The 24,640-nt window shown below is 51.0% G+C and overlaps 8 protein-coding genes across 8 annotated transcripts; 4 read left to right on the top strand and 4 right to left on the bottom strand.

Annotated features, from left to right (window-relative positions):
- The first annotated feature begins 1,655 nt into the window (after positions 1 to 1,655).
- On the top strand, positions 1,656 to 7,873 carry ASPBRDRAFT_205359 (trifunctional fatty acid synthase subunit FAS2). Its single transcript, XM_067621737.1, has 3 exons — positions 1,656 to 2,562; positions 2,635 to 7,583; positions 7,643 to 7,873. The coding sequence occupies exons 1-3, from the start codon at positions 2,034 to 2,036 to the stop codon at positions 7,751 to 7,753; spliced, it is 5,589 nt and encodes a 1,862-aa protein (XP_067482635.1). The 5' UTR covers positions 1,656 to 2,033; the 3' UTR covers positions 7,754 to 7,873.
- Positions 7,874 to 8,115: 242 nt separating this feature from the next.
- Positions 8,116 to 12,092, bottom strand: ASPBRDRAFT_173324 (uncharacterized protein). Its single transcript, XM_067619747.1, has 3 exons — positions 11,669 to 12,092; positions 10,942 to 11,600; positions 8,116 to 10,283 (listed from the first exon to the last, which is right to left on the bottom strand). Exons 1-3 carry the CDS (start codon positions 11,901 to 11,903, stop codon positions 8,235 to 8,237), a joined length of 2,943 nt encoding a protein of 980 aa, XP_067482634.1. The 5' UTR covers positions 11,904 to 12,092; the 3' UTR covers positions 8,116 to 8,234.
- A 75-nt stretch (positions 12,093 to 12,167) lies between these two features.
- Positions 12,168 to 13,290, top strand: ASPBRDRAFT_194021 (putative C2H2 finger domain protein; the record flags this gene model as incomplete). The annotated part of the gene is made up of 3 exons (XM_067620702.1): positions 12,168 to 12,209; positions 12,554 to 12,580; positions 12,670 to 13,290. 3 exons carry the CDS (start codon positions 12,168 to 12,170, stop codon positions 13,288 to 13,290), a joined length of 690 nt encoding a protein of 229 aa, XP_067482633.1.
- A 279-nt stretch (positions 13,291 to 13,569) lies between these two features.
- ASPBRDRAFT_119327 (pyruvate dehydrogenase (acetyl-transferring) subunit E1 beta) lies at positions 13,570 to 14,942 on the bottom strand (the record flags this gene model as incomplete). Its single annotated transcript, XM_067617244.1, has 4 exons — positions 13,570 to 14,041; positions 14,110 to 14,396; positions 14,489 to 14,612; positions 14,692 to 14,942. The coding sequence occupies 4 exons, from the start codon at positions 14,940 to 14,942 to the stop codon at positions 13,570 to 13,572; spliced, it is 1,134 nt and encodes a 377-aa protein (XP_067482632.1).
- A 270-nt stretch (positions 14,943 to 15,212) lies between these two features.
- Positions 15,213 to 17,738, top strand: ASPBRDRAFT_485057 (metallophosphoesterase family protein). Its single transcript, XM_067626101.1, has 4 exons — positions 15,213 to 15,304; positions 15,363 to 15,406; positions 15,486 to 15,824; positions 15,889 to 17,738. The coding sequence occupies exons 3-4, from the start codon at positions 15,619 to 15,621 to the stop codon at positions 17,582 to 17,584; spliced, it is 1,902 nt and encodes a 633-aa protein (XP_067482631.1). The 5' UTR covers positions 15,213 to 15,304; positions 15,363 to 15,406; positions 15,486 to 15,618; the 3' UTR covers positions 17,585 to 17,738.
- Positions 17,739 to 17,892: 154 nt separating this feature from the next.
- ASPBRDRAFT_28319 (enoyl-[acyl-carrier-protein] reductase) lies at positions 17,893 to 19,247 on the bottom strand (the record flags this gene model as incomplete). The annotated part of the gene is made up of 2 exons (XM_067622495.1): positions 17,893 to 18,934; positions 19,018 to 19,247. 2 exons carry the CDS (start codon positions 19,245 to 19,247, stop codon positions 17,893 to 17,895), a joined length of 1,272 nt encoding a protein of 423 aa, XP_067482630.1.
- A 515-nt stretch (positions 19,248 to 19,762) lies between these two features.
- On the top strand, positions 19,763 to 21,495 carry ASPBRDRAFT_120103 (glutamyl-tRNA(Gln) amidotransferase subunit HER2; the record flags this gene model as incomplete). Its single annotated transcript, XM_067617320.1, has 4 exons — positions 19,763 to 19,901; positions 19,973 to 20,297; positions 20,374 to 20,549; positions 20,621 to 21,495. The coding sequence occupies 4 exons, from the start codon at positions 19,763 to 19,765 to the stop codon at positions 21,493 to 21,495; spliced, it is 1,515 nt and encodes a 504-aa protein (XP_067482629.1).
- Positions 21,496 to 22,549: 1,054 nt separating this feature from the next.
- On the bottom strand, positions 22,550 to 24,403 carry ASPBRDRAFT_119244 (SPRY domain-containing protein; the record flags this gene model as incomplete). Its single annotated transcript, XM_067617235.1, has 1 exon — positions 22,550 to 24,403. The coding sequence occupies one exon, from the start codon at positions 24,401 to 24,403 to the stop codon at positions 22,550 to 22,552; it is 1,854 nt and encodes a 617-aa protein (XP_067482628.1).
- Positions 24,404 to 24,640: the final 237 nt, after the last annotated feature.

Raw genomic sequence — 24,640 nt, 5'->3', positions numbered from 1 at the left:
CGTGCGGAGATAGGTGTGGCACTCGCACTGGCTGGCGCGCGCACACGCACCCACACAACCACCACCACAACCACAACACACTCTGTTGAACCGGCCGAGCGGAGGCAGAATTCCGCCGGCTTGGGCTGGTTGAATGGGAACTGACCGGATTAGGTATGGTGGGCAAGAGGATCTCCCCAAAGATCCAAAATGGTTGGGCTGGCCCGTAGGGTTGGATATGACAATACCTGACCACCAATGTACCCTCCTACTACTACTCTACCGAATTAACGTTAGCTATCTAGCTAGCACTTCAAACAAAAACAGGTACATCGTATACTCTCATGACTGTCTAATCTCCAACGCCTGCTTAGCAGCAACAGTGTATGTAATGTAGGTAGTGAATAATGCTAGTATAATAGTTGCAATTGTAGTGGTTGTAGAAGCATCAAGGTAGCGTAGTTACCTGCAATTCATATATGTTGTACTAGTTACCTTGCATCTTGAGATAAGTAGAGCTCTAAAAGACTAGCTACAATATACATGTCCCGAAGCCTCTTTCGATGGCCATATATGCGCAGAATAACCTATATAGAGACGTATGATACAATGAAACCAAAGTATTGCTTCCTGTATCATTCTAGTCCGTTTCTAGCTTGAACGTAGACTCTTATGCTGCTCTCATCCTCATACTTACGCAAAGACGTCTACTGAGAGATGGGGGACCCAAGATCGGTTCAACTGTAATGGGCCAATCAATACTACTCAAATACTATGATATTCCTCATAAACCTTGAGGAATGGCATATATAATTAACCAGACAAGTACTTCCGTGGTACGCTGGTGTAAATGATTGCCTAGCTGTCACTGGTTGAGGCATTCCGTTTCATACTTGTGAAGTCAAGATGTATTCAGTGCTGCCATACGATCCCATCTATTACCATCTAATTAATCTTTAGACCTCTTAGATATAAGTGGATTCCAGACTCCGGATAGTATAAAAAGCCAGGAAATGCTGCTGATTGACTTTACAAAGGCAGCTACAGTTAATAGGTACTAACCCGAGAAATTTATAGAGTATACTTCGTATACGTAGTGTGTAGGTATCAGCTAAGTTATTTATTACGCCCGGGTAAGGAAAAAACATTACGGAGCCGGGTTAGCTCAACTTATGATTTGGTTTGACTCCAACTTCCATATTCTCGTTTATCGTGGTTATTAATCTCAAAATTAATATTATTATTATTATTATCATAAGCTCTCATTGGAGGGAGAAGAGATTTCTACCCTGTTCCACCCCAATTTCAATGACTGTTCCCATGAGTGTTCCCCAAAACGTCCTTACTGGAGTAAATCCATACTCCGTACTCCGTACCGCACGAAAGTAATCTCCCGCCCCAACACTCACCAAAAGCTTCTAGTCCAAAATCCCATCCGGCCATAACTCTGTAACCCTCTTCGGTCGGTGCATAGATAGTATCTTCCAATCTCCCTTTCCGTCTAATAGATATCTATTATTTGTTTTATTTTATTTTATTTTTCTATTGTATTTTCTTTGCTCTCTATCCCATCCACTTTTCTTTGGGACATCTCGGTCCCAGGGCATCGGCGAAGTCTCCCCACCGCCAGTGGCTCTAGGCTGGGGTGAGTACTCTTAATTCCCACCTCTAACAACTTTTTTTCCCTTCCGTTCCAGCATCTTTTTTCCGCTGGCTGGTTGTAGGAGCCAAAGTACAACTTCTTCAAGTAATTATTTTTCTATTTTGCTGACTGATTCTTGTTCAATTAGAATCGAAACAGTTCAGCCATCATCAACCTATATTATCAGTTTAATTATATTCTTTTCTTCTCTTACCCTTAACCTCATCACTCGATTTCCCTACCGTTGGCCGCTGTTCTTCCTGGATTATCTCTCTCATCGAGCCGGTTTTTCCAAGTCGTATCTCCCCCCACCGAATCTGTCGCAATCGCTTGATACTGCGACCGCTATCCTCGAAGCACGCCAGGGCTCTTTACTATACTCTTGCTATTCTATCGTCTAGTCTCCTTCAACATGCGGCCCGAAATCGAGCAGGAGCTGGCTCACACTTTGCTGGTTGAACTTCTGGCCTACCAGTTTGCTTCACCAGTGAGATGGATTGAGACCCAAGATGTCATACTTGCAGAGAAGAGGACGGAGCGAATTGTGGAAATCGGTCCCGCAGACACGTTGGGTGGCATGGCGAGACGGACCCTCGCATCAAAATATGAGGCATACGATGCTGCTACTTCCGTGCAGCGCCAAATACTTTGCTACAACAAGGATGCAAAGGAAATCTATTACGACGTCGATCCCGTGGAGGAAGAGGAAGCGCAGCCATCGGCAGAGTCTGCGGCCAGTGCCCCTGCTGCTGCTCCTGCCGCTGCTCCTGCCGCAGCCGCAGCTCCCGCGGCAGCAGCTCCACCTAGTGCCGGCCCTGCAGCAGCAATTGAGGACGCACCGGTCACGGCTGTGGATGTGCTGAGAACTCTGGTCGCGCAGAAGTTGAAGAAGAGCTTGTCGGATGTGCCCTTGAGTAAAGCCATCAAAGATCTGGTTGGCGGTATGTATTTGCCATTTCACCTGCCTACACGTTATTGAGAACGGGTATTAATTTGTTTCCCTCGATTTCCAGGTAAATCCACCCTGCAGAATGAGATTCTGGGAGATCTCGGAAAGGAATTCGGTTCGACGCCCGAGAAACCGGAAGACACACCTTTGGACGAGCTAGGTGCATCTATGCAGGCGACATTTAATGGACAACTTGGCAAGCAGTCTTCATCCCTTATTGCTCGCCTGGTCTCGTCGAAGATGCCCGGTGGCTTCAACATTACCGCAGTTCGCAAATATCTTGAGACGAGATGGGGTTTGGGATCTGGTCGTCAAGATGGCGTCCTTCTCCTTGCTCTCACCATGGAGCCGCCCTCCCGAATCGGCTCTGAGGCTGAGGCCAAGTCGTACCTTAATGATGTTACGAACAAATACGCTGCCAGTGCGGGCATCAGCCTTTCGTCCCCGGCAGCCGGTGGTGATAGCGGGGCAGGTGGTGGCGGCATGCTCATGGATCCGGCTGCGATTGATGCCTTGACCAAGGACCAGCGGGCGTTGTTCAAGCAGCAGCTGGAGATCATTGCGCGTTACTTGAAGATGGACCTGCGCGCTGGTCAAAAGGCTTACATCACTTCTCAGGAGTCTCAGAAGGCATTGCAAGCACAGCTGGACCTTTGGCAGGCTGAGCATGGCGATTTCTATGCTTCTGGTATCGAGCCGGCTTTCGATGCCCTGAAAGCACGCGTGTATGACTCTTCCTGGAACTGGGCACGCCAGGATGCTCTGAGCATGTACTACGACATCATCTTCGGTAGGCTCAAGGTCGTGGATCGTGAGATCGTGAGCCAGTGCATTCGCATTATGAACCGTTCAAACCCACTACTTCTTGAGTTCATGCAGTACCACATTGACAACTGCCCCACTGATCGGGGTGAAACCTATCAATTGGCTAAGGAACTTGGTGAGCAGCTTATCGAAAACTGCAAGGAAGTTCTGGGTGTTGCCCCTGTGTACAAGGATGTCGCCGTGCCTACCGGGCCCCAGACTACTGTCGATGCCAGAGGAAACATTGGGTACAAGGAGGTTCCCCGGGCTAGCGCTCGCAAGCTGGAACACTACGTGAAGCAAATGGCAGAGGGAGGCCCTATCTCCGAGTACAGCAACCGTACGAAGGTCCAAAATGATCTTCGTAGCGTCTACAAGTTGATCCGCAGACAGCATCGCTTGTCCAAGTCATCTCAACTTCAGTTCAATGCTCTCTACAAGGAAGTTATTCGTGCCCTCAGCATGAATGAGAACCAGATCATGCCCCAGGAGAATGGGTCTGGCAAGAAGACTGGCAGGAATGGTGTCAAGCGCAACGGCAGCCCCCGCGCAGGTAAAGTGGAAACCATCCCTTTCTTGCATCTCAAGAAGAAGTCTGAACACGGTTGGGATTACAACAAGAAGCTCACCGGTGTCTACCTGGACGTTCTGGAATCTGCTGCGCGGTCGGGTCTCACCTTCCAAGGCAAGAACGTCTTGATGACTGGCGCTGGCGCGGGCTCCATTGGCGCGGAAGTGCTGCAAGGTCTGATCAGTGGTGGTGCCAAGGTGGTTGTCACGACAAGCAGATACTCTCGTGAGGTCACTGAGTACTACCAGGCCATGTATGCTCGCTATGGTGGCCGTGGTTCACAGCTTGTTGTGGTACCTTTCAACCAAGGTAGCAAGCAAGATGTGGAAGCACTTGTCGACTATATTTACGATTCGAAGAAGGGTCTCGGCTGGGACTTGGACTTCGTCGTTCCATTTGCTGCCATTCCTGAGAATGGACGTGAGATCGACTCCATTGACTCGAAGTCTGAGCTGGCTCACCGCATTATGTTGACGAACCTCTTGCGACTGTTGGGATGCATCAAGACCCAGAAGCAGAGCAACGGTTTCGAAACACGGCCCGCTCAAGTCATCCTCCCCCTATCCCCTAACCACGGTACATTCGGAAATGATGGTCTTTACTCGGAGTCTAAACTGGCTTTGGAAACGCTCTTCAACCGCTGGTATTCTGAGAACTGGAACAACTACCTGACCATCTGTGGTGCCGTCATTGGATGGACTCGGGGTACGGGTCTAATGAGCGGCAACAACATGGTTGCTGAAGGTGTTGAGAAGCTTGGTGTTCGGACGTTCTCGCAGCAAGAGATGGCCTTCAACTTGCTTGGTCTCATGGCGCCTGCCATTGTCAATCTGTGTCAGCTCGATCCTGTCTGGGCCGACCTCAATGGTGGTCTCCAATTCATTCCTGACCTGAAGGACCTCATGACGAAGCTTCGCACGGAAATCATGGAGACGAGTGATGTTCGCCAGGCAGTCATCAAGGAGACTGCAATCGAAAATAAGGTCGTCAATGGAGAGGACAGTGAAGTCCTCTATAAACGGGTGATTGCTGAGCCTCGTGCCAACATCAAGTACCAGTTCCCCAGTCTTCCCAACTGGGTGGAAGATGTGAAACCACTCAACGACAACCTGAAAGGCATGGTTAACCTGGACAAGGTCGTTGTTGTCACCGGATTCTCCGAGGTCGGACCTTGGGGTAACTCTCGCACGCGCTGGGAGATGGAGGCGTACGGCAAGTTCTCTCTTGAAGGATGTGTGGAGATGGCCTGGATCATGGGTCTCATTAAGCACCATAACGGTCCATTGAAGGGTAAGGCCTACTCGGGATGGGTCGATGCGAAGTCTGGGGAGCCTGTGGATGACAAGGATGTGAAGCCGAAGTACGAAAAGTTCATCCTTGAGCATACTGGTATCCGGCTTATTGAACCCGAATTGTTCAAGGGCTATGATCCTAAGAAGAAGCAGCTGCTCCAGGAAATTGTCATCCAGGAAGACTTGGATCCGTTTGAAGCTTCGAAGGAGACAGCAGAGGAGTTCAAGCGTGAGCATGGCGAAAAGGTGGAGATCTTTGAATTGCCGGAGTCTGGCGAATACACCGTGCGCCTGAAGAAGGGAGCCACCCTCCTGATCCCGAAGGCCCTTCAGTTCGATCGTCTCGTTGCTGGTCAGATCCCCACTGGCTGGGATGCTAAGAGATACGGTATCCCTGACGATATCATTGAACAAGTTGATCCAGTCACGTTGTTCGTCCTTGTCTGCACTGCTGAGGCTATGCTTTCAGCTGGTATTACTGATCCGTATGAGTTCTACAAGTACGTCCACCTGTCTGAGGTCGGAAACTGCATTGGCTCGGGTATCGGTGGTACCCATGCGTTGCGGGGAATGTACAAGGACCGCTACCTGGACAAGCCTCTTCAGAAGGACATTCTGCAGGAGTCCTTCATCAACACGATGAGTGCCTGGGTCAACATGCTCCTTTTGTCCTCCACTGGCCCGATCAAGACTCCAGTTGGTGCTTGCGCCACTGCCGTCGAATCCGTTGACATTGGTTACGAGACGATCGTGGAAGGAAAGGCTCGCGTCTGCTTCGTTGGAGGATTCGACGACTTCCAAGAAGAAGGGTCCTATGAATTCGCCAACATGAAGGCGACCAGCAATGCCGAAGACGAGTTTGCCCATGGCCGCACCCCGCAAGAAATGTCGCGGCCCACCACTACCACTCGTGCTGGATTCATGGAGTCTCAGGGTTGCGGTATGCAACTCATTATGAGTGCCCAGCTTGCTCTGGACATGGGTGTGCCGATCTATGGTATCATTGCGCTGACAACCACGGCTACCGACAAGATTGGTCGCTCTGTTCCCGCACCCGGCCAAGGAGTTCTCACCACCGCACGCGAGAACCCTGGCAAGTTCCCATCTCCTTTGCTGGACATCAAGTACCGCCGCCGCCAGCTCGACCTGCGTAAGAAGCAGATCAAGGAATGGCAAGAATCAGAGTTACTATACCTCCAGGAAGAAGCCGATGCTATGAAAGCCCAGGCCTCTGATGATTCTTTCGACGTCTCTGGTTACCTCCAGGAGCGCGCTCAGCACATTGAACGCGAAGCTATCCGCCAAGAGAAGGATGCCCAATTCAGCCTTGGAAACAACTTCTGGAAGCAGGATTCTCGTATCGCTCCTCTCCGTGGTGCTCTCGCCACCTGGGGTCTGACTGTTGATGATATCGGCGTCGCCTCCTTCCACGGTACTTCCACTGTCGCCAATGACAAGAATGAATCGGACGTCATTTGCCAGCAGATGAAGCACCTGGGTCGGAAGAAGGGCAACGCCCTTCTGGGTATCTTTCAGAAATATCTCACCGGACATCCCAAGGGTGCTGCTGGTGCCTGGATGTTCAACGGCTGTCTACAGGTTCTTGAAAGTGGTCTGGTTCCTGGCAACCGCAACGCTGATAACGTGGACAAGGTGATGGAGAAATTTGACTACATTGTTTACCCGAGCCGCAGCATCCAGACTGACGGTATCAATGCCTTCTCCGTCACTTCGTTTGGTTTCGGCCAGAAGGGTGCACAGGTTATCGGTATTCATCCCAAGTACCTCTACGCAACCCTGGATCGGGCACAGTACCAGGCCTACAAGACCAAGGTCGAGGCGAGACAGAAGAAGGCATACCGCTTCTTCCACAATGGACTGATCAATAACAGCATCTTCGTCGCTAAGGACAAGGCTCCTTACGAAGATGCCCAGCAAAGCAAGGTCTTCCTCAACCCTGATTACCGTGTGGCTGCCGATAAGAAGACTTCGCAACTCAAGTTTCCTGCCCAGCCCCCCAAGGCTAACGACAAAGGACTTGAGAGCACAAAGACCATGATCGAGTCGCTGGCAAAGGCTAATGCCTCTGAAGACTCGAAGGTCGGTGTGGATGTGGAGAACATTGAAAGTTTCAACATCGAAAACGAAACCTTCATTGAACGGAATTTCACCGCAAGCGAACAAGAATACTGTCAAAAGGCAGCGTCTCCTCGATCATCTTTCGCAGGACGGTGGAGTGCCAAGGAGGCTGTTTTCAAGGCCTTGGGTGTCACCAGCAAGGGTGCAGGTGCCCCCCTCAAGGACATTGAGATCTCAAGTGATTCAACCGGGGCGCCCGTCGTCAACGTAAGTACTACTCTGTCACTTTCCCGCTGATCGGAAATCCCGACTAACTTGATATTTAGCTTCACGGTGCTGCAGCTGAAGCTGCCAAGCAGGCTGGCGTCAAACAAGTCAGCGTCAGCATCAGCCACAGTGATACCCAGGCAGTCGCGGTCGCGGTCTCCAAGTTTTAATGCGCTGATGAGGAATAATGGCCTGAATTTATGTCATGTACCTTGAGTGTAATCTATCATGTCTTTTTCCTAGCCTCGTTAGACAGTTTTAGATTGTCAATACATAACGCATTTGGTTCCAATGCTTGTCTAAAAAGAAAAGAAGTTAAGAAAAAAAAAATGGGGGGGTCCAGGCATCAAAACTCCCTCCGTGCGTGTGTTACTCTGTTCGTCTCGATATCAGAAGTTCAGTCTGCAGGTTGCTGACCTCACAGCAAACGTCTTAACATTCTACTCGGTTGTATTCCCACGCTAGTTAGTTCAGAGGTGCGGAACTACGTCGGATGTATTTCTCAAGGCTTATACTAATAGACATGAAAGTTCCTAGAGTAAAACGTAATGATGGATTGACAACGACATTTAGTTATGGTGGATGATAGTTATCTACAATTACACCAGATTAATGCGCAATTCGGTGTTTCGACAGAGACCAACCCATTACTCACTTGCCTCCGGATGCTCGGCTCAGAGGACCCCAGTTTTCACGAGGATTAATCTGATACCGCACCAATCGCTTCTTGGCCGTCTCCCTGCCCAAGGCCTCATCGAAGACAACCTCCAGCGTGCTAGGATGGGGTCTGCCTGCACCATCGGAATTACGGGAAGGCTTTGAATCCTGGGTACCGTCCTGCGTCGTTCCCAATTGTTCGCGTCGAGTATCGGATTCCCTTCTCTTCCTTCCAAACGCTTGGCGGGCGCCGGAGCGATACAAGGCAGCTTCAATCTTGGTAACCATCTCTTTGACATCCTTTGCTTCCTCTGTGGCTGCCTCAAGCTCAGACTTGAGGAGTGCTAGAGACGGGTCCTCGCCCTCACGGCCCTGAATGTTCTCCCTGCTCTTGGACATAATGACAGCGCCGGGACTTCCGGGCTTGAGGGCGCCTTCTCTGATGGGAGACTTCTGCCTCACCCATTCCCTCATAATCTCCCAGATCACCTCCCAAGGAGCATCGGTACGAATTGTATTCGGTCTTGCGTGGCTGCGAGTTGACCGGTAGCCTAGGTGTCGAATAGCCCCACGCATGGCATCAATGGAGATCGTGGATGTATGCAAGACTTTGGATAAAGCACTGAGGCTGAAGTAGAAAGGGTATTCTTCCCGGGCGGCGGGATCGAGCCGTGGAATGATTGCACAATACTCGTCCACGGGAATATCTTCACCAGCTGTGCCAGTAGGTGTCTGGTTTGCTTCATCTCCAGAAACCTCTAGATTCAAATCTTCTTCCATGGCCGTGGTCAACATTCCCTCGATCCGGTCAATGGTATGGTACACATTCCTATCTGCCTGGGGGAGCATGTTAAGGATTCTGCGGATGAAGTGAGCATTGTGAAGAGGGCCAGCCCACATTGGACCGCTGAGGTGAGTCCTGGAGCCACAGTGGCCACAACGACTATCTGCTACCGGACCCTGAGCGAAGCCGAAGTGATAAAAGGGATTTCCTTTCTTGTCCAGCTTCTGTTTCGTTTGGGTGATAGGCTGAGTCGACCACGCGCCACATCCAGCATCGCAATTATAAACCATCATCATGTTTCCAGAGATATATTTGACTTCGGCGGGGGAGCGATGGACACGGACGAAAACTCGGGCATAAAAGTCGATCGATAGGGAGAGGAGCGGCTCAATTGCGAGACCATATTTTGCAGCAGAGGTTGCAAGCCCGTGCAGGATGAGGCGCAGGCCACCTTCGTGGCAATGCGGTCCTTTGATTGGAATTCCGCCATATAGGGCGAATGATTTCTCAGGATATCCATATGAGGCCCAGACACCAGCATCGGTACAGGTCACACAGAGAAGACCACCATCCTTGACTCCCTGAACCGCAGCGTCCATGAAAGGTGCAGCAGAGCCGTAAGGGTCCAGATCAATCACATCAAATTTCCCTGTGTGGCTTTCAACAGGTGGAGTATTGGATTGGTTTAAAAGACTGTACATGTAAGCGCGGGCATCTCCGGTGTTGGGACGGATCTTTGCGTCCAGTCCATTGTATTTGATGTTCGTCTTCATGGATTCAATTGCTGAAGGTGACAGGTCGTTTGCGACGACGCAAGAAGTAAAAGGTATCTCTGAAGCATACCGCAGGGCACGCAGACCCGTGGCCGAGAGGGCGTCTAGAATCGTGAAAGATGGCGCAGTGTCCTGCTCTGCCTGCTGTGCTGTAGCGTGATCTCCCTGGTCTTGGTTCTGATCCTGCGTTTGTCCCTTGCCATCTTCCTCTTCTCTCTTGCGCTTCTTGCCCTTCGCTGAGCCGTTCGCCGCAGCCTTCTGCTTTTTCTTCTCGGCCTTCTGTTTCTTCAAGGCCAGCAAGTGCTCCCCATATGCGCGAATGGCAAGGACACTAAGATCCCGGTTGAACTGTTGGATAGGGTTGTAGAAGACTGATTGCGATTGCTCGTCAGCTTTGAGATCCCTTTTCGTACCGGGAGCCTGAGCCGGGGGGTTCAAAATGTACGCCAGTCCTTCCTTCACTGCTCTGTACTCAGTGCCGTCATACTGTATCAACTGTTCAGCCATCTCCGCAGCCGATGAGCGGGTAGAGTAGACTCGGCGGAGTGGTGGGCGTTGTTGGAATCCTAATTCGGTGCAGCGGGCAATTGCGCGATCGCTGCGAAATCTGAAATGAATTGAGAGGACACGACAGAGGACACCAAGGTGTGGGCTCATGGACCCGGACTCTGGGATCGACCTGTTGGTGATATAATTATAGGCTAGGCAACGAATGAACAATGCGCGGGGGTGGAGAGCACCGAGGACTTTTCGTCTTTTTCTCTGCTTGTCGGAAACTTTTTTGGACTTCCGCCCGCCAACTTTCCAATCAGCGAAGCACGGGCCACTCCCTTAGTAGTAGTGTAGTTACTATCTACCACATAACTACAATAAACTCACTTCATTACTTCATTCTCTCTTCCCATTCCGCCGGCGCTGTCATTAATTAACATTACATCTTGCTTCTTGCTATTATACATTCATATCGGCCGTTACTCCCATCCCATGATCTAATTATGTGTCCGAAACAATTGGGTCAGAGCCAGGATCCAATAACAGGGACCTGACTGTAGATCTCATTCCATCCCTTGGCCTCCCAGCCATAACCCTGCCCCGTACGCCCAATGATTCCCAGGGCGCCTGCAAGCCAGATGGATGCACCCACCGCGGCAATGCCATTGACTGTCCACCACATCTTCCTCTGTCGGCGAAGTCGTTGCTCGCTTTCCGAGGCTCCCAAGTAACCCTCTAGGGAGCCTTTCTTTCGGTCACGTTCCTTCCGCACCGTTGTCACTCTCCAGCCCATCCATGCAGCCCAGCCACCGATGAAGTGCCACACCCCAACGGCGACGAACAACAGATAGTACAGATTCCAAAGTGCGGGGGCACGTGCAAAGCCGTGGGCCACATAACCAAGTCCGACTCCCGAGCTACCCCCATCAACCATCAATGGGGTGATGCGGTTGACAAGCACATGAACGCCGAGTAACGGAACCAACGAATACCCTAACCGAGCCTGAAGGCTCATCCGAGGCCAAAACGTCAAGGAGTGTCTCTGTGACCTTGTCTCGGCGCCATAGAGTCGCGCCCGCCTTGCGGAGCGGATGTTGCGCAAAGCAATCCCGGACGCAATGTGGATCAGAACGGGCGCGGTCAGGACGAGATGTTCGAGTCCCGGAGATTGGTAGACGGGTCTGGTGAGAAGTAGAAAACTTTCGCTATTGGGCACAGATCTAGTAGCCAGAGGGATGAGAGAGGTGTTGGCCCAGTGCAATGCAAGGAACAGGGTTGGCGGATACGTTGAGTATCGTTGGAAAGCAGATACTGGAGATTTCAATGTCACTGTCAGCTTCTTGTCATTATTATAACATCTTGGATATACTTAGCCATACACCAGGAATCCCAGCTGTGTCCGCGAAGACCTAACTTGAGCGATGAGAACCGACCACCCCCGGCGATGGGCTCGCGTGCCGATGGGGGACTTGGTTCTGTGGGAAAGTATTCACCAGACTCAAGGTCTGGAAATTCATCATTAACTGGTGATGGGTCCAATTCTTGCATTGAAAATATGGAGCGTGTTTCGATATCCTCTGGCCTGGATGGCATGCTTTCTTTCGAGGCGGCCATGTCTCTAAAAACGGCACCCGGCTACCAGGTGCGATGTTATGATGTACGTCCGCGCTAGGAGCTAGAACCAGGGCCGGTAGACTATTGCGATCAAGATTGTTGCGATGGGATTATCTGTATTCAAAGCATGGCCATTGACCAACGATAGCTGGCTGTGATACGAGGAAAGCAGATTTCCTTGGAATCTGATCCTATCGACACTTTCTTGGTAAATAACTGCTAGGCGATGATCTGCCGCATTAGAGGCCTCATGATTGGCTCGTTATGCTCGACTTCCGTAGAAACGGTATTGCACCGGTATTGACGGTATGTATCTGACCGAGCATCAGCCCGAGCTACTCCCTCCGGCGGGCGGTGGATTTCTTTCGGCAGAAAGTATCAACTTCGATGCGCAGTCGCTGATATACCATGCTACAAGTTGCAACAACCACTGGCTCAAACCATCGTTGCTCAGTGAGTACGCAGCACACCTTCTGATCCTCACGCACACTCTATCTGCTCGCTGCGACAAAGTCCTCAAAGCATATCTACGTACTTTCTATAGAACGATGGCGCCTGCAAGTGCCCAGATTCCGAACATCCCTCCAAGCTATATATATATTAGCAAGAAGTTCCCAAATTTTGGCTGACCAATGCATTCATAAACACAGCGAGGCTTCACCAATCCCACTCCCAAGGTGCGATTCAGGGCTTGATCTTAAAGAGCTTCAGAGATGTAAAGAACAGTGCCTCCATGCTAACTTAGGACCACTACATCTTTAACTAGACCGAATCTGCGCGTTCCGCTCTGAGCTCCTTCACCTGCACCCTGTGCAACAAGTCCTACTCACGTCATCCAGAATACGAAGCTCACATTTCTTCATATGACCATCAACACCGCAAGCGTCTTCAAGACCTTAAGCAGTTATCCCGGGATCCCAATGCCGCTGAGAAGGCCAGAAGAGCCGAACGGAAGGCCGACGCCGAGGCGGGGTTAAGGGTCATTGACACCCCCAAAGCTGCCTCAGCATCGACTACGGGAACCGGATCTGGAGCAGGGGGTAGTGCAGGAGGTGGGGGAGGGTTCAAAAAGGGAGGTTTCAAAAGTTCTTTTACCACGGTCAAAGGACCCGTGGCACCTGCTGCACCCACGAAGAAAAACGTCCTAGGCGGCGACGATGAAGACAATGAAGTTCCGGAAGCAGATGATACGAGCCTACGGCGCGCTCGGAGCCAATCGACGAAACGCGATAATGTGCAGGTTGATCAGGCGGAGAGCGATACAGATGAGGAATACGACCGGGATGGGGGGATGAATGGGGTGTATTACAATCCTCAAAATCCCACCGGTTGTTCCCCTGCGTGTGCTGGTGCCAGGAACGTTCCGTTAGAAACTTCGTTTGTCTGAACGAACATCATGCGGAGCCCGACCGATCAGGAACAGAACTAGATGCGATTATACGGACATGCTACGGAAAGATACAACCATGCCCAGGCACATAGTTTTTCTATAAAATGTAGAGTAACGTTGATTGTGTTGTAGTCGTACAAAATCCAGAAAAGTGGGAGAACGAGGTAATATAAGGAAAGAGGAAATGGCTGTAACAATGATAGGGTACTAGACACATGATTTTATTAATTCAGATTTTCTTCACCGTCGCTTCATGTACAACGAACGGCTCATCCTTTACAGGCGCAACAGCTTGGCAGCCTGGCTGACGATGGTGTCCTCCTGGGGGAAGCTCATGTTCTCGAGGCCAACGGCGTAGGGGGTGGGAACCTCGGCACCAGTGACACGGACGGCAGGAGCAGTCAGGTAGTCGAAGCCGTATTCCATGGAGAGAGCGAGAATCTCGGAGGAGACACCAAACATGGGGAAACCAGACTCGACGCACATGATGCGGCCAGTCTTCTTGAGCGACTGGACGATGGTCTCAACATCGAGGGGCTTGACGGAACGAAGGTTGATCACCTCAGCGTCAACGCCGTACTTCTGCTTCAGCTGGGCAGCAGCGTTAAGCGACTGTCCAACGCAGCGGGAGAGGGTGACGATGGTCAGGTCCTTGCCGGGGCGCTCGATCTTGGCCTTGCCAATAGGAAGAACAAAGTCATCCTTCTGAGCGGCCTCGCTCATGGGGAAGGCCTGGCCGTACAGCAGTCTATGCAACTATTGTCAGACTCACAACATTCCGCAAAGAAGGATCCGGTACTTCCGCGGGGTACGTACTCGTTCTCAAGGACAACGACGGGGTTAGGGTCGCGAATGGCAGCCTTCAACAGACCCTTGGCATCCTCCGAGCTCCAGGGAGCGACAACCTTCAGACCAGGGATACTGCCGTACCAAGCAGAGTAGTCCTGGGAGTGCTGGGCGGCAACACCAGCGGCGAAACCGTTCGGTCCACGGAAAGTGATGTTGCAGGGCTGGATACCACCAGACATGTAGTGGGTCTTGGCGGCAGAGTTGATGATCTGATCGATAGCCTGCATGGCGAAGTTGAAGGTCATGAACTCGCACTAGAGATCGGACAGCAAGTCTTAGTATACTGTGCATTTTCCCTCTGATGATGAATGTTGAATATCGGAAGGTAACAAATCGGGGAACTCACAATGGGGTGCAGTCCAGCAAGAGCAGCACCGACGGCGAGACCACAGAAACCGGCTTCCGTGATGGGGGTGTCAATGACCCGCTTGGGACCGAAGCGGTCCAACAGACCCCTCGTTACCTTGTAACTATTGAAAGTAGAGCGAGTTCAGATATGCGATCCATGGACTGCAGCCAATGCACATGGGGGACGGGGGGGTGCCATACGCTCCGTTGTACTGCGCAACCTCCTCTCCGAGAATGAAAGTCTTCTTGTTGCTCTCCAGCTCCTCGGCGAGCGCCTCGTTCAGAGCATCACGGACAGTGACCTCCTTGGTGCCAGATTCCGTAGCATATCCCCGGAAGCGCAGAATTGAGGGCGCGCATGCGGTCTGAGAGAAAGCAGGGCGAAGAGGAGCCGAAGTAAGGCGCGAAGAAAGCAGACGACCTGCTGGGCGGAAAAGTCGGGGAGCAGCCATGGCCGGACTGTGAGATATATAAAAATAAGAAGTGAAAGGAAAAAAGCAAGAGTGAAGGAAACGAGAACTACTTCACGAAAATACCAGTCTGTTTGGACAATTGGTATCAAAGGAAGAAAGAACAGCCGATGGGGAGGCTCGCAACGCTTTTTCGGGGGTTCGGGGAATCTTTTTCGTCGACGAGGTTTCGGCGGAAGGTTGGTTTTTGGTGAGGAGCTTCGAAGGGACTTGTTGGGCTTAGCGCTGACTAAGCCGTGTTGCGGTTTTGCTCTTTCCTGACGGTCTCACCGGTCGCCTCCTTCCGTAGCCTCTCTCCCTGGCGCCTCTCGCCGGGCTCTTTCCCTCCGATAAGCACTTTCTGGGTCCGTCCCCTTCCTGAAGTTCCTATCTACAGAGTAGTTATCTACTGAACTAGACTAGTGCCTATCCGTGATAAGCTTGGTGTCGGTGCTTAAACCATCAAGGTACTTACTCATCTATCCAGCTACCACCACGCTTGTTGCATGGTTAACTGATCTGACTCTCTTTCCATCATCCTTATAGTTTAGGGAAAGAGTCTACTTGCGCGTGTCATTCGTTACATTACCGCTCATTGCCAATCAGTACTACTTCGTATTTAGATATTCAATCAAACTACATCTGCTACTACCCTCATCACTATCGTCCCTAGGGAAGCATGAGTATGAGCATGTTCAGCACCTACTATCTGCTCTCCTCTGCATTCGGGACTTTCCTTCTTTTCTTTCTATCCCCCTTCGTCCATGCTGTACAACCGACCGCGCCCGAACCTATCGAGGCTCCATTGCGTGACCTGCAATGGGGCCAGCTCAATTTCCTTCACACCACAGATACTCATGGCTGGTTAGCTGGTCATCTACAAGAGTATGGCGCTGAAGTCTTCTTCGGAGCCAATTTCCAGGCCTTGCTGATCTCCAATCCCTTATAGACCCTCGTACTCCGCTGACTGGGGTGACTATATCTCCTTCACTACCCGCATGCGCGAGAAGGCAGAGTCTATGGGTGTGGATCTACTAGTCATCGATACTGGCGATAGAGTGGAAGGAAATGGTCTTTACGACTCATCGGATCCCAAAGGCATCTATATCTCTAACATTCTGCGAGAGCAGCATATCGACCTGATGTCATCGGGAAATCATGAGCTGTATAAGGAATCCACCGCATCAGCTGAGTTCTTTACTACGGCACTCGATTTCGCCGGACACTATGTTGCATCAAACATTGATTTCTATGACCCACGGACAAACGCTTTCAGGCCATTGGCACCTCGCTTCACGAAAATCGTCACCAAGCAATTGGGCATCCGCATCGTGGCCTTTGGATTTCTTTTCAACTTTAAAGGAAATGCTAATAACACCGTAGTGCGACCTGTCAGTGAGACAATCAAGGAGGCATGGTTCCAGGAAGCTATCAGGGACCACGAGGTGGACCTCTTTCTGGTAATTGGACATGCCCCTGTACACTCGGATGAGTATTGGGACATATGGCGAGAAATTAGGTCTCTTCGCTGGAGTACCCCTATCCAATTCTTTGGCGGTCATTACCACATCCGCGATTACGCCAAGTATGATCGCATGTCCTACGGCTTGGCCAGCGGTCGCTTCATGGAAACCATCGGTTTCATGTCCATCAATGGTCTTTCTACCCACCGCCAGCCCGGACAGACCGCCTTAGCATCTTCCCTTTGGCCATGGGACCGATTCCATTTCAATCGGAAGTATATCGACAATAACTTATTGTCGTTCTATCATCACACTGGCCTGAATGAGACCACGTTCCCCACGGAGCACGGACAGAACGTATCCCAACTTATTCAAGAATCCCGAAGCGCTCTTCAGCTGGATGAAGTGTACGGGTGTGCCCCACAAGATCTCTTTATGTTCCAAGCGAAATATCCAGCTAAGGGTAATATATATACCTGGCTGGAGACCGAAGTGCTACCCGTATCCGTGAGAGATGACTCTCGTGCTGGGAACCCAGCAGTTGTCATAGTCAATACCGGTGCCATCCGCTTTGACATTTTTAAGGGTCCTTTCACCAAGGATAATACATATATTGTCTCCCCATTTACCAGCGGCTTCCGATATGTGAAAGACATACCTTACTCCCGAGCATGTTATATCGCCGATGTGCTAAACAAGATGCCGGGAATTTTGACTGAGAACCACCAGGTAGACGATTTGACATGGCAGCTTGCTCCACCCGAGCAATCAGCATATACCAGTGGTGTATTTGGCAGCGGTGGTGGCCGATCAAGCGCTGGCTCTCTTACCAACCAATCCCCGTTCCTGAGTAATGGTTATGCTGAGCATGACCTAATACCGGGGTACACAACCCATGACGATGGAGGCAACGATGGCGATGACACCATTCACTCGCCGATTGACTTTTTCCGTGTCCCGAATGTCATCAGGGGGACACCTTCGTGGAATGGCTCTGAGCCCCCGGCAACAGTAGACCTTGTTTATATTGATTTCATTGAGTCTCACATGGCTGCAGCGGCCCCGTTCGCGGGGATCGGTGCTGATTTTTCAAGCGACAGCGACGTCTATATGCCAAACACAACACTGACCGACTTGATATTGGACTGGATAAAAGACAACTGGCCCTGCGAGCAGGCATGAGCGTTCATGGGAAATTGCTTTCTAGTTGGTGGCTGGCGTATACGCGCAAGTTGGGTAATGGCGACCAACGGGCTCCTATTTCCTTAAGATGGGTTGTCACTCTCAGCATACAGGCACTGGAACTGGTCGAATTTTAGATAGAGACTACTAGTCGATATGTTGGGGTTCTCCCCTGACAGGTAGGAAATGCTATCAATAATATGTACTAACTATCCGTCAACCGAAGTCTTTCGACAGTTAAGAAATCGTACTGTACAGAATCGAATTGATTGTTAACACCCGAGCTAGAAGATTACACTTCACCTAGTTCATTCCTGTTCCTCGTACTTGAGCAAGCCCTTGCCGCTGCGGTAGCCGCTGAGGGTTTCCTGCACGCCTGCTACAAGCTCGGAGCCCTCCGTGTCCCATTTCCACTTGAACTCCTCGACAGGGATATCCTTGAATCTACCAGCCCGTGTCAACTGCAGTACATCATTGATGGTGTTCTCCTTGAGCTGCGGGTTCTTGTCGCCCCATTTGCTAACCCAGAAGCCATCGAAAACGAGGTTCTTGAAGATCAACAATCCCGACGGCAGAGAAACCGGCTGCTTCGACATAGCCCCGTACGTGACCAGATGCGAACCTGGTGCAAGTGTTTTTGCCAGTGCGGTGGCACTCTTTCCACCCACACAGTTCAACGCTAGGCGGATGGGCTCCTTCCCTTTGTGCGTAAGCTCATGCACAATGTTTCTGAATTCGCCTGAAAGCAACTCGGCCTCTGTGACTACCGCAGTCGCACCGAGATCTGCGAGTTCTTTCTTCAGAGCTTCTGTCTCCTCCGGAGTCTTCCGTTCCCGGACGACGTTGAGGGTCTTGATACCCCACTCTCGCGCAAGTTGAATAGCAGCGCGTCCAACGCCGCTGTTTGCCCCGTTCTGAATCAACCAGTGCTCTCCGGCACGCATCCAGTCCCAGTCGCAAAAGTCTTTGATCATGCGGTAAGCGGTTACTGGGTTGACGCTAACAGTGCTGATCTGAAGCGGGGTCAAGCCGTCCTTGTTTTCGATCTTGATCAACTGCGATTCATCCAGCTGAGCGTGAGTACGCCAAGTGCCCTGTCCAGTTTGCTTCATGACAACCCAGTCACCCTTGCTGAGGTTTTTCACTCCAGATCCGGTGGACAAGACCTCGAATGCGCCCTCATTTCCAGCAACAGCGGATGGTTCCTGCGTACCGAGTGTCGATTGGAATGGTGGCTTGCTCGGGTATACTCCCTGGATCTGATTCACGTCGGCAGGGTTCAGCGGCGCAGCGAGCAGCCGAAGGTTGACCTGAGTACCATGAGGAGCGGAGATGGAGTGCTTGTGAAGCCTAGATAGCCGTCAGATGCCTTGTCCCCATGTGCAGTAGCCGAGTCACTGAATTGTAGGATTCGACGCGGTGCAAAGACTCACTGCAGGACGTCCTTTGGCTCCCCGTAGCGCGAGTAGATAAGAGCCTTCGATTGTGTATACCCGTAGACTGAAATCCATCTTTTACCCCCAAGCTGAGTATGAGGATATACTCCTCGCAATTGGCGCCTGCTCACTGAAGCTAATTGCGATGCAGCTCCAGTTCTGATGGAGCACGCAGTGTGGCTTCCGGAAGCCCTCACCACGGACTGAATCACGCCCCCAGAAATCATTGTGAACAGTATATACTGGTAGCCAAATGATACTGGTGGAGAGAGAGGAAGAGAGGATGAGGTCTTCACAACGATGCGGTCGCGAGGAAATTCCTGATGACGTCGTCCCTGCACCCCTCGGGCCGACGGAGGTGAAGACGCCGATTCGGGTATTCCTTTTGGCCCTCTGGATTGATAGGGGGGGAGATGATGTTTCTCACCGGAAGTTTACGGGCAAGGACAGACGGATGCTAGGGACTCTGCTGCTAGTTCAAATCTTTGCCAGTCTTAAGTGTGCGGCAGTGAGCTTGGCCCTCATCTACTACGTCAAGTTCCTATACTCAGCTGAAGCTGGAGCTCCTCGAGAAGCTCCAGAGTACCGGTATGGTATCGTACAGTATGTTACCATAGCTTGAGAGCACTCACCGCCCTGTCTCATTCACCGCCCGCGGGGATGTCCGCCGCATGGAATCAATCGATCAATTAATTAAACTGTTTCTAGAAGGCTTCCATTGCCTATACTGCTACAGACCTCAATGTCGCTCCTGCGCGAAGCCGAGAAGTGCTTGGCGAATCAGGGCTCTCATGCGGCTCTAAATGCGCTGATCACCACCCTACATCAGTCAGGTCAATGGTTGGAACGTGTGAGAGATGCGGATGCGCGGCGCACCCGGGGTGAGTGTGAAGGCTGCATTGAAACTATTTCTCGCTTTACTCAGAGCTGACCAAATCTGTTTGCCAAATAGGTACGCCAAAATCCGAGGTAGATGGCCGATTGGTCGCCGTCAAGGACAATATATGCACACGCGATCTTCCGACAACATGCGCTTCAAACGCCTTAAACAAATTCGTCAGTCCGTTTAATGCGACGGTTGTTCAACAATTGGAGGATGCAGGGGCCATTGTCGCCGGGAAAGCTAATCTTGACGAATTTGGAATGGGCTCTCACTCTATTCATTCAAGCTTTGGTCCTGTCAGAAGCTCGCGCCGTGGCCACGATGCAGAGAATCTCTCAGCCGGCGGTAGTTCGGGTGGAAGTGCAGTTGCTGTTGCGACAGCCCAGTGTTACGCGTATGCGACTCTCCGGATCAGCCTTGAATCACACAAAGAGTAACGGCTTGGACTAACGTTGCTGGAACTTTTATAGGGCGTTGGGAACTGATACAGGCGGCTCAGTGCGATTGCCCGCCGCATATACGGGAACGGTCGGCTTCAAGCCTTCTTATGGGCTGATCTCTCGCTGGGGGGTGGTTGCGTATGCCAATTCACTGGATACGGTCGGAGTGCTTGGAAGAGACGTGGCTAGCGTTCGCCATGTCTTCGGTATGTCCTGACTTTGTCGGATTTCCCCGTCAGACTACGTCTCGACTCGCTAACTTGTATTCGGGACATAGGTGTCGTGAACAAGCATGATTCACGCGATCCCACTAACCTTTCCCCCTCCAGTCGGTCACGGATTGATTCACATCTTAGAATGCCTGCATTAGCCTCTCGGGCAAACTCCCCCCTCAGGATAGGAGTCCCTCTTGAGTACAACATATCAGAGTTGTCTTCATCTGCGCGACATGCGTGGTCTCGCTCTCTGGCCTATTTGCGGCGACAGGGCCACAGCATTCAAACAGTCTCCCTTCCAACCACTAAACTCGCCTTGTCGGCATATTATGTACTCGCGCCTGCTGAGGCATCCTCGAATTTAGCAAAGTATGATGGCGTCAGGTACGGGAGTCGCCCCGAAGCACCCGATGGAAATGCATCGTCAGAAAGTTATCTATATGCGAAAACACGAGGTGAAGGGCTCGGCTCCGAAGTCAAGAGACGCATATTGCTCGGGGCGTTCAGCTTGAGCGCTGATGCTATGGATAACTATTTTATTCAAGCCCAGCGGGTTCGCCGCCTTGTTCAACACGACTTCAACGCCGCATTCAGGGCGTGCCAACCATTGATTTCTTCGCAAATGGGAACAAAGTCGGAATCCGCAGACGCCGGAGTAGACGTTCTCATTTGCCCGACAGCGCCGTCATCGCCACCATGCATTTCAAGCCTTATAGGACCCGATGCGACGAGCTCGCCCTTGGAGGCATATACAAATGATGTTTTTACTGTGCCTGCCAGTCTGGCCGGCCTTCCGGCCATATCTGTGCCAGTTACTACAGAAAGCGCGGGTGACGCTGAGGATGGTGATTTGGCTGGAATCCAGATTATTGGCCAATACGGTGATGATGAGCTTGTGTTGAAGGTTGCCGAGCTGCTTGAGGGCAGGCACCTCTGAAGAATTTTGTCTCCAAACACGCGGATACCCCTGACTCCGATTATAGACGTCTATCATCAATTATATACTAGTTCGTCGTTTTGCGTACTTTTAGCATTTAACGTAGTATATGCCCGCACCAGCCACCTGCCCGCGCCGGCCACCTAGTACACCGCCCAACGCGTTTCTATATACAACCATGCCACCAAAACAGTCTGAAGTATCAAAAGATATAGAGAAACAGGAGAACAGGATTCTATTTATTATTAAAGCTTTAAAGAAGTACGAAAGTAGCAGCTAGTTTTTAAAGAAAGTATCTCAATCTAGAAAGTAAGAGATAAAATACAGTAGCTAAATTAGATTTAAATTAGAGAGAATAGAATCTTAATTACCTGTGTATATATACCTTTCCACTGCAGCAAGTGCCATACAATCATTCCTAAAAGAAATCAGTTCCAAACTCCGTAATAAGTAATAATATGCAGACTTTACTAATAGAATTGTTGTTTGAATAGCTTCATTCTAGAAACGCGTTGGGCGGTGTACTAGGTGGCCGGCGCGGCCGTACACTAGTTACGTTATTCGTCCTTTGATTCGTCAGAGACGTTACAGCCTTCCGGGACCCCACTAACCCGGCCTGCATACCTGCCTCTCTACGCCAACTGGCCAATTTCATCGACCAAGAAACCTTTCAAGGCATGATTTGGGATAGAATAACAGGGATCGCGCAGCGCCCCAGACCACTTGTCTGTATACAGCTTGAAATGTATAGAATAGGAAATTGCGCGCCATTTACTTAATTGTCGCTGTAATTCGTATGACAACCTTCGCAGCCTGAGAAGAGCTAAAGATGCAAACCGCAAAGAAAAGGGACTATTGTAGACTAGCACATTCTGTATACCTGTACAGATTTCGAGGTCGCGATATAACGTCTGTTAGTCCTGTATAACGCCCTTGTCACAGGTGGATCATCCTAACACCAACCACGAATAAGGCAAGGCTGCTGTAGCAGACTGGCTCAGGGACCCTAGGCATGATCACGCAAAAAGAGGGCGAGGCATTGACGGTATGGTGGTCAAGACATTTCAACATCCCCATCTCCGGTTACCGCGTCGGGTATTGTAGTCGTGGATGCTGCTGGAACCGGAGCATCGGCGCTCGAGGCGTCCTCAAGCGTGGTCTGGCCTGGATCTAGGTCCATGACGCTCCCCGCTTCGTTGCCATTGCCAGTATTAGCAGCAGCCTCACTCTGACCATCCGCAACTAGAGGAGTAGCAGCAGACTCATAAGCCGCACTGACACCACCTTTCAACACCTCGGAGCCACCAACTGCTCCAGTTCCAGAACCATCGAGCTCTGCATTGTTGACAACGTTGCCGTCTACTCCTCCCCAGACGCACATCGCCTCAACCTCGTCCACGATATCGGCAATAACATCTTCCACTATCTGTTCATTAAATCGTTCGCCAATTCCTCGAACTGGCTCGCCATTGTCCGTATGAGTTGGTGGGCCCACCCACCATGGCCCTTCGAAGCGGCACTCGACCGCGCCTCCGCCGTAGCAGCTAACAGCAGGGTAGTAACCGATCATTCCGTCATCTGCATTCTCGCGCTCGCCAATGCCCAAGTTGTTCGTGCCATTGGCGAGTCGGCTAGCCGGTGGCAAGAAAGCATACAGCTCTTCAAACGGTGTGCCCATCTTTACACCGTTCTTGTATATTGTAATGCTTGAACCGGGTAGAGTCCGCAAGGATGCATCCTCGGCATTGAACGGAGATGGCGGCCCAAACGTAGGGGTTTCTTTGAGGTTGAATGCGTAGTCGCGTAGCTGTTTCGTTGGAAACACGTTCGATTGTTGCCAACAGAAGTCTGATTTGTAGTGGAAAGGAATGCGGTCACGAATTATATTCGTGACTGACGGGGCTTCTGAGCTTGGTGTTGATACCTCGCCATCCGCATTCGACTCATAAGTTCCCTCAACAACTTTCTTGTGGAGAGACAGTGGCGGGAGAGTGATTAGAAGGCCGATAACATCGCCCTCACGGATGGATTCGCCTTTTGGAAAGAAATATTCACACCGCATGCGGTTGACGACCTCGCCATTCACGTCACGGATACCGTAGCCATAACAGTCAACGCCAACGTTGGCATCGAGGTCTGCCTCCCTTCGTGCGAAACCAAGTCGCACGTGCCCCCTTGACGGTAAGCTTCCATTGCCATTGGAAGAGGGAGCTGATGAATCATTCACAACACCACTGACAATGCGAGCTTCGTAGTAATAGGATCCCTCTCGCGCACAGACATTGGCGCGTGCAGTATGCCAAGGTTCGTTCGAGGTAACTGCGAGAGCGTCCTTACTGAAGAGTATGGCAGCTGGAGAGTCTTCGAAGCTAAATCGGGCGTGGTAGGGCTGAACGTCAGTCTGGCGGTATTTTATATGTGGAAAGCTTGGATCGGCTATGGCATAGCTATAACGGAATCCGTTTTTATTGGTGAGCTTATCGACAATCTCAAAGAAGTCCCAGCTTTGACCGATAACATCTGATGTTTTTCGGTTGACAAAGTTCAGTTGCCGTGGTTGTGGGGGTAACAGATCGGATGAGCGAGGCTCTGCCAGCAAAAGCGGCCTTAGTATGCTGAGATCTGAGCTGGGAAGTGCAGTATTTTGGACAGCAACTGTTCGCTTCTTCGGTGGCATGCTTTCCTGATCCAAGCCCTTGGCTTCACGCTTTTTGCGGCTATCACGTTTTGTGCGCTTCGATTTCGATCCATCAGCTTGCGCAGGGGCATTACTAGCAGGTATAGGAGAAGATCTTGCGTTGGAGTCGGGTAAGGAACCAGCAAAGAATGGTGTCCCTCCAGGAGGCAAGACCGGAGAGTTCAGATTAGACGATGGCGCAGAAGAGCCAGCTGGCTGTGTGGAAGCCATTGTTGAGTTGACCTAACTAGAGCAAGATTCAATGCGAGAGCCCAACAATCCGGTGTGAATTCCACATATGATTCGGTATCAGCAACGTCAGCGCAAGTTAGCTGTTAATATTGCTGCCACAACTCTATCGAGCCGAATGTACAGGTCTCGGAGTAAAACGGCTCTATCCAGAGCGATCAGAAGCCTTATGTGTGATGAGCAGAAGTGTTGCTATTGGTGTTACAGTATCAAAGATGG

The sequence above is a fragment of the Aspergillus brasiliensis genome, assembly GCF_001889945.1.
Source record: "Aspergillus brasiliensis CBS 101740 unplaced genomic scaffold ASPBRscaffold_3, whole genome shotgun sequence".
Classification (NCBI taxonomy): Eukaryota; Fungi; Ascomycota; class Eurotiomycetes; order Eurotiales; family Aspergillaceae; genus Aspergillus; species Aspergillus brasiliensis.
Note: the sequence above shows the minus strand (reverse complement) of the source record. Positions and strands in the feature narration are given on the sequence as shown.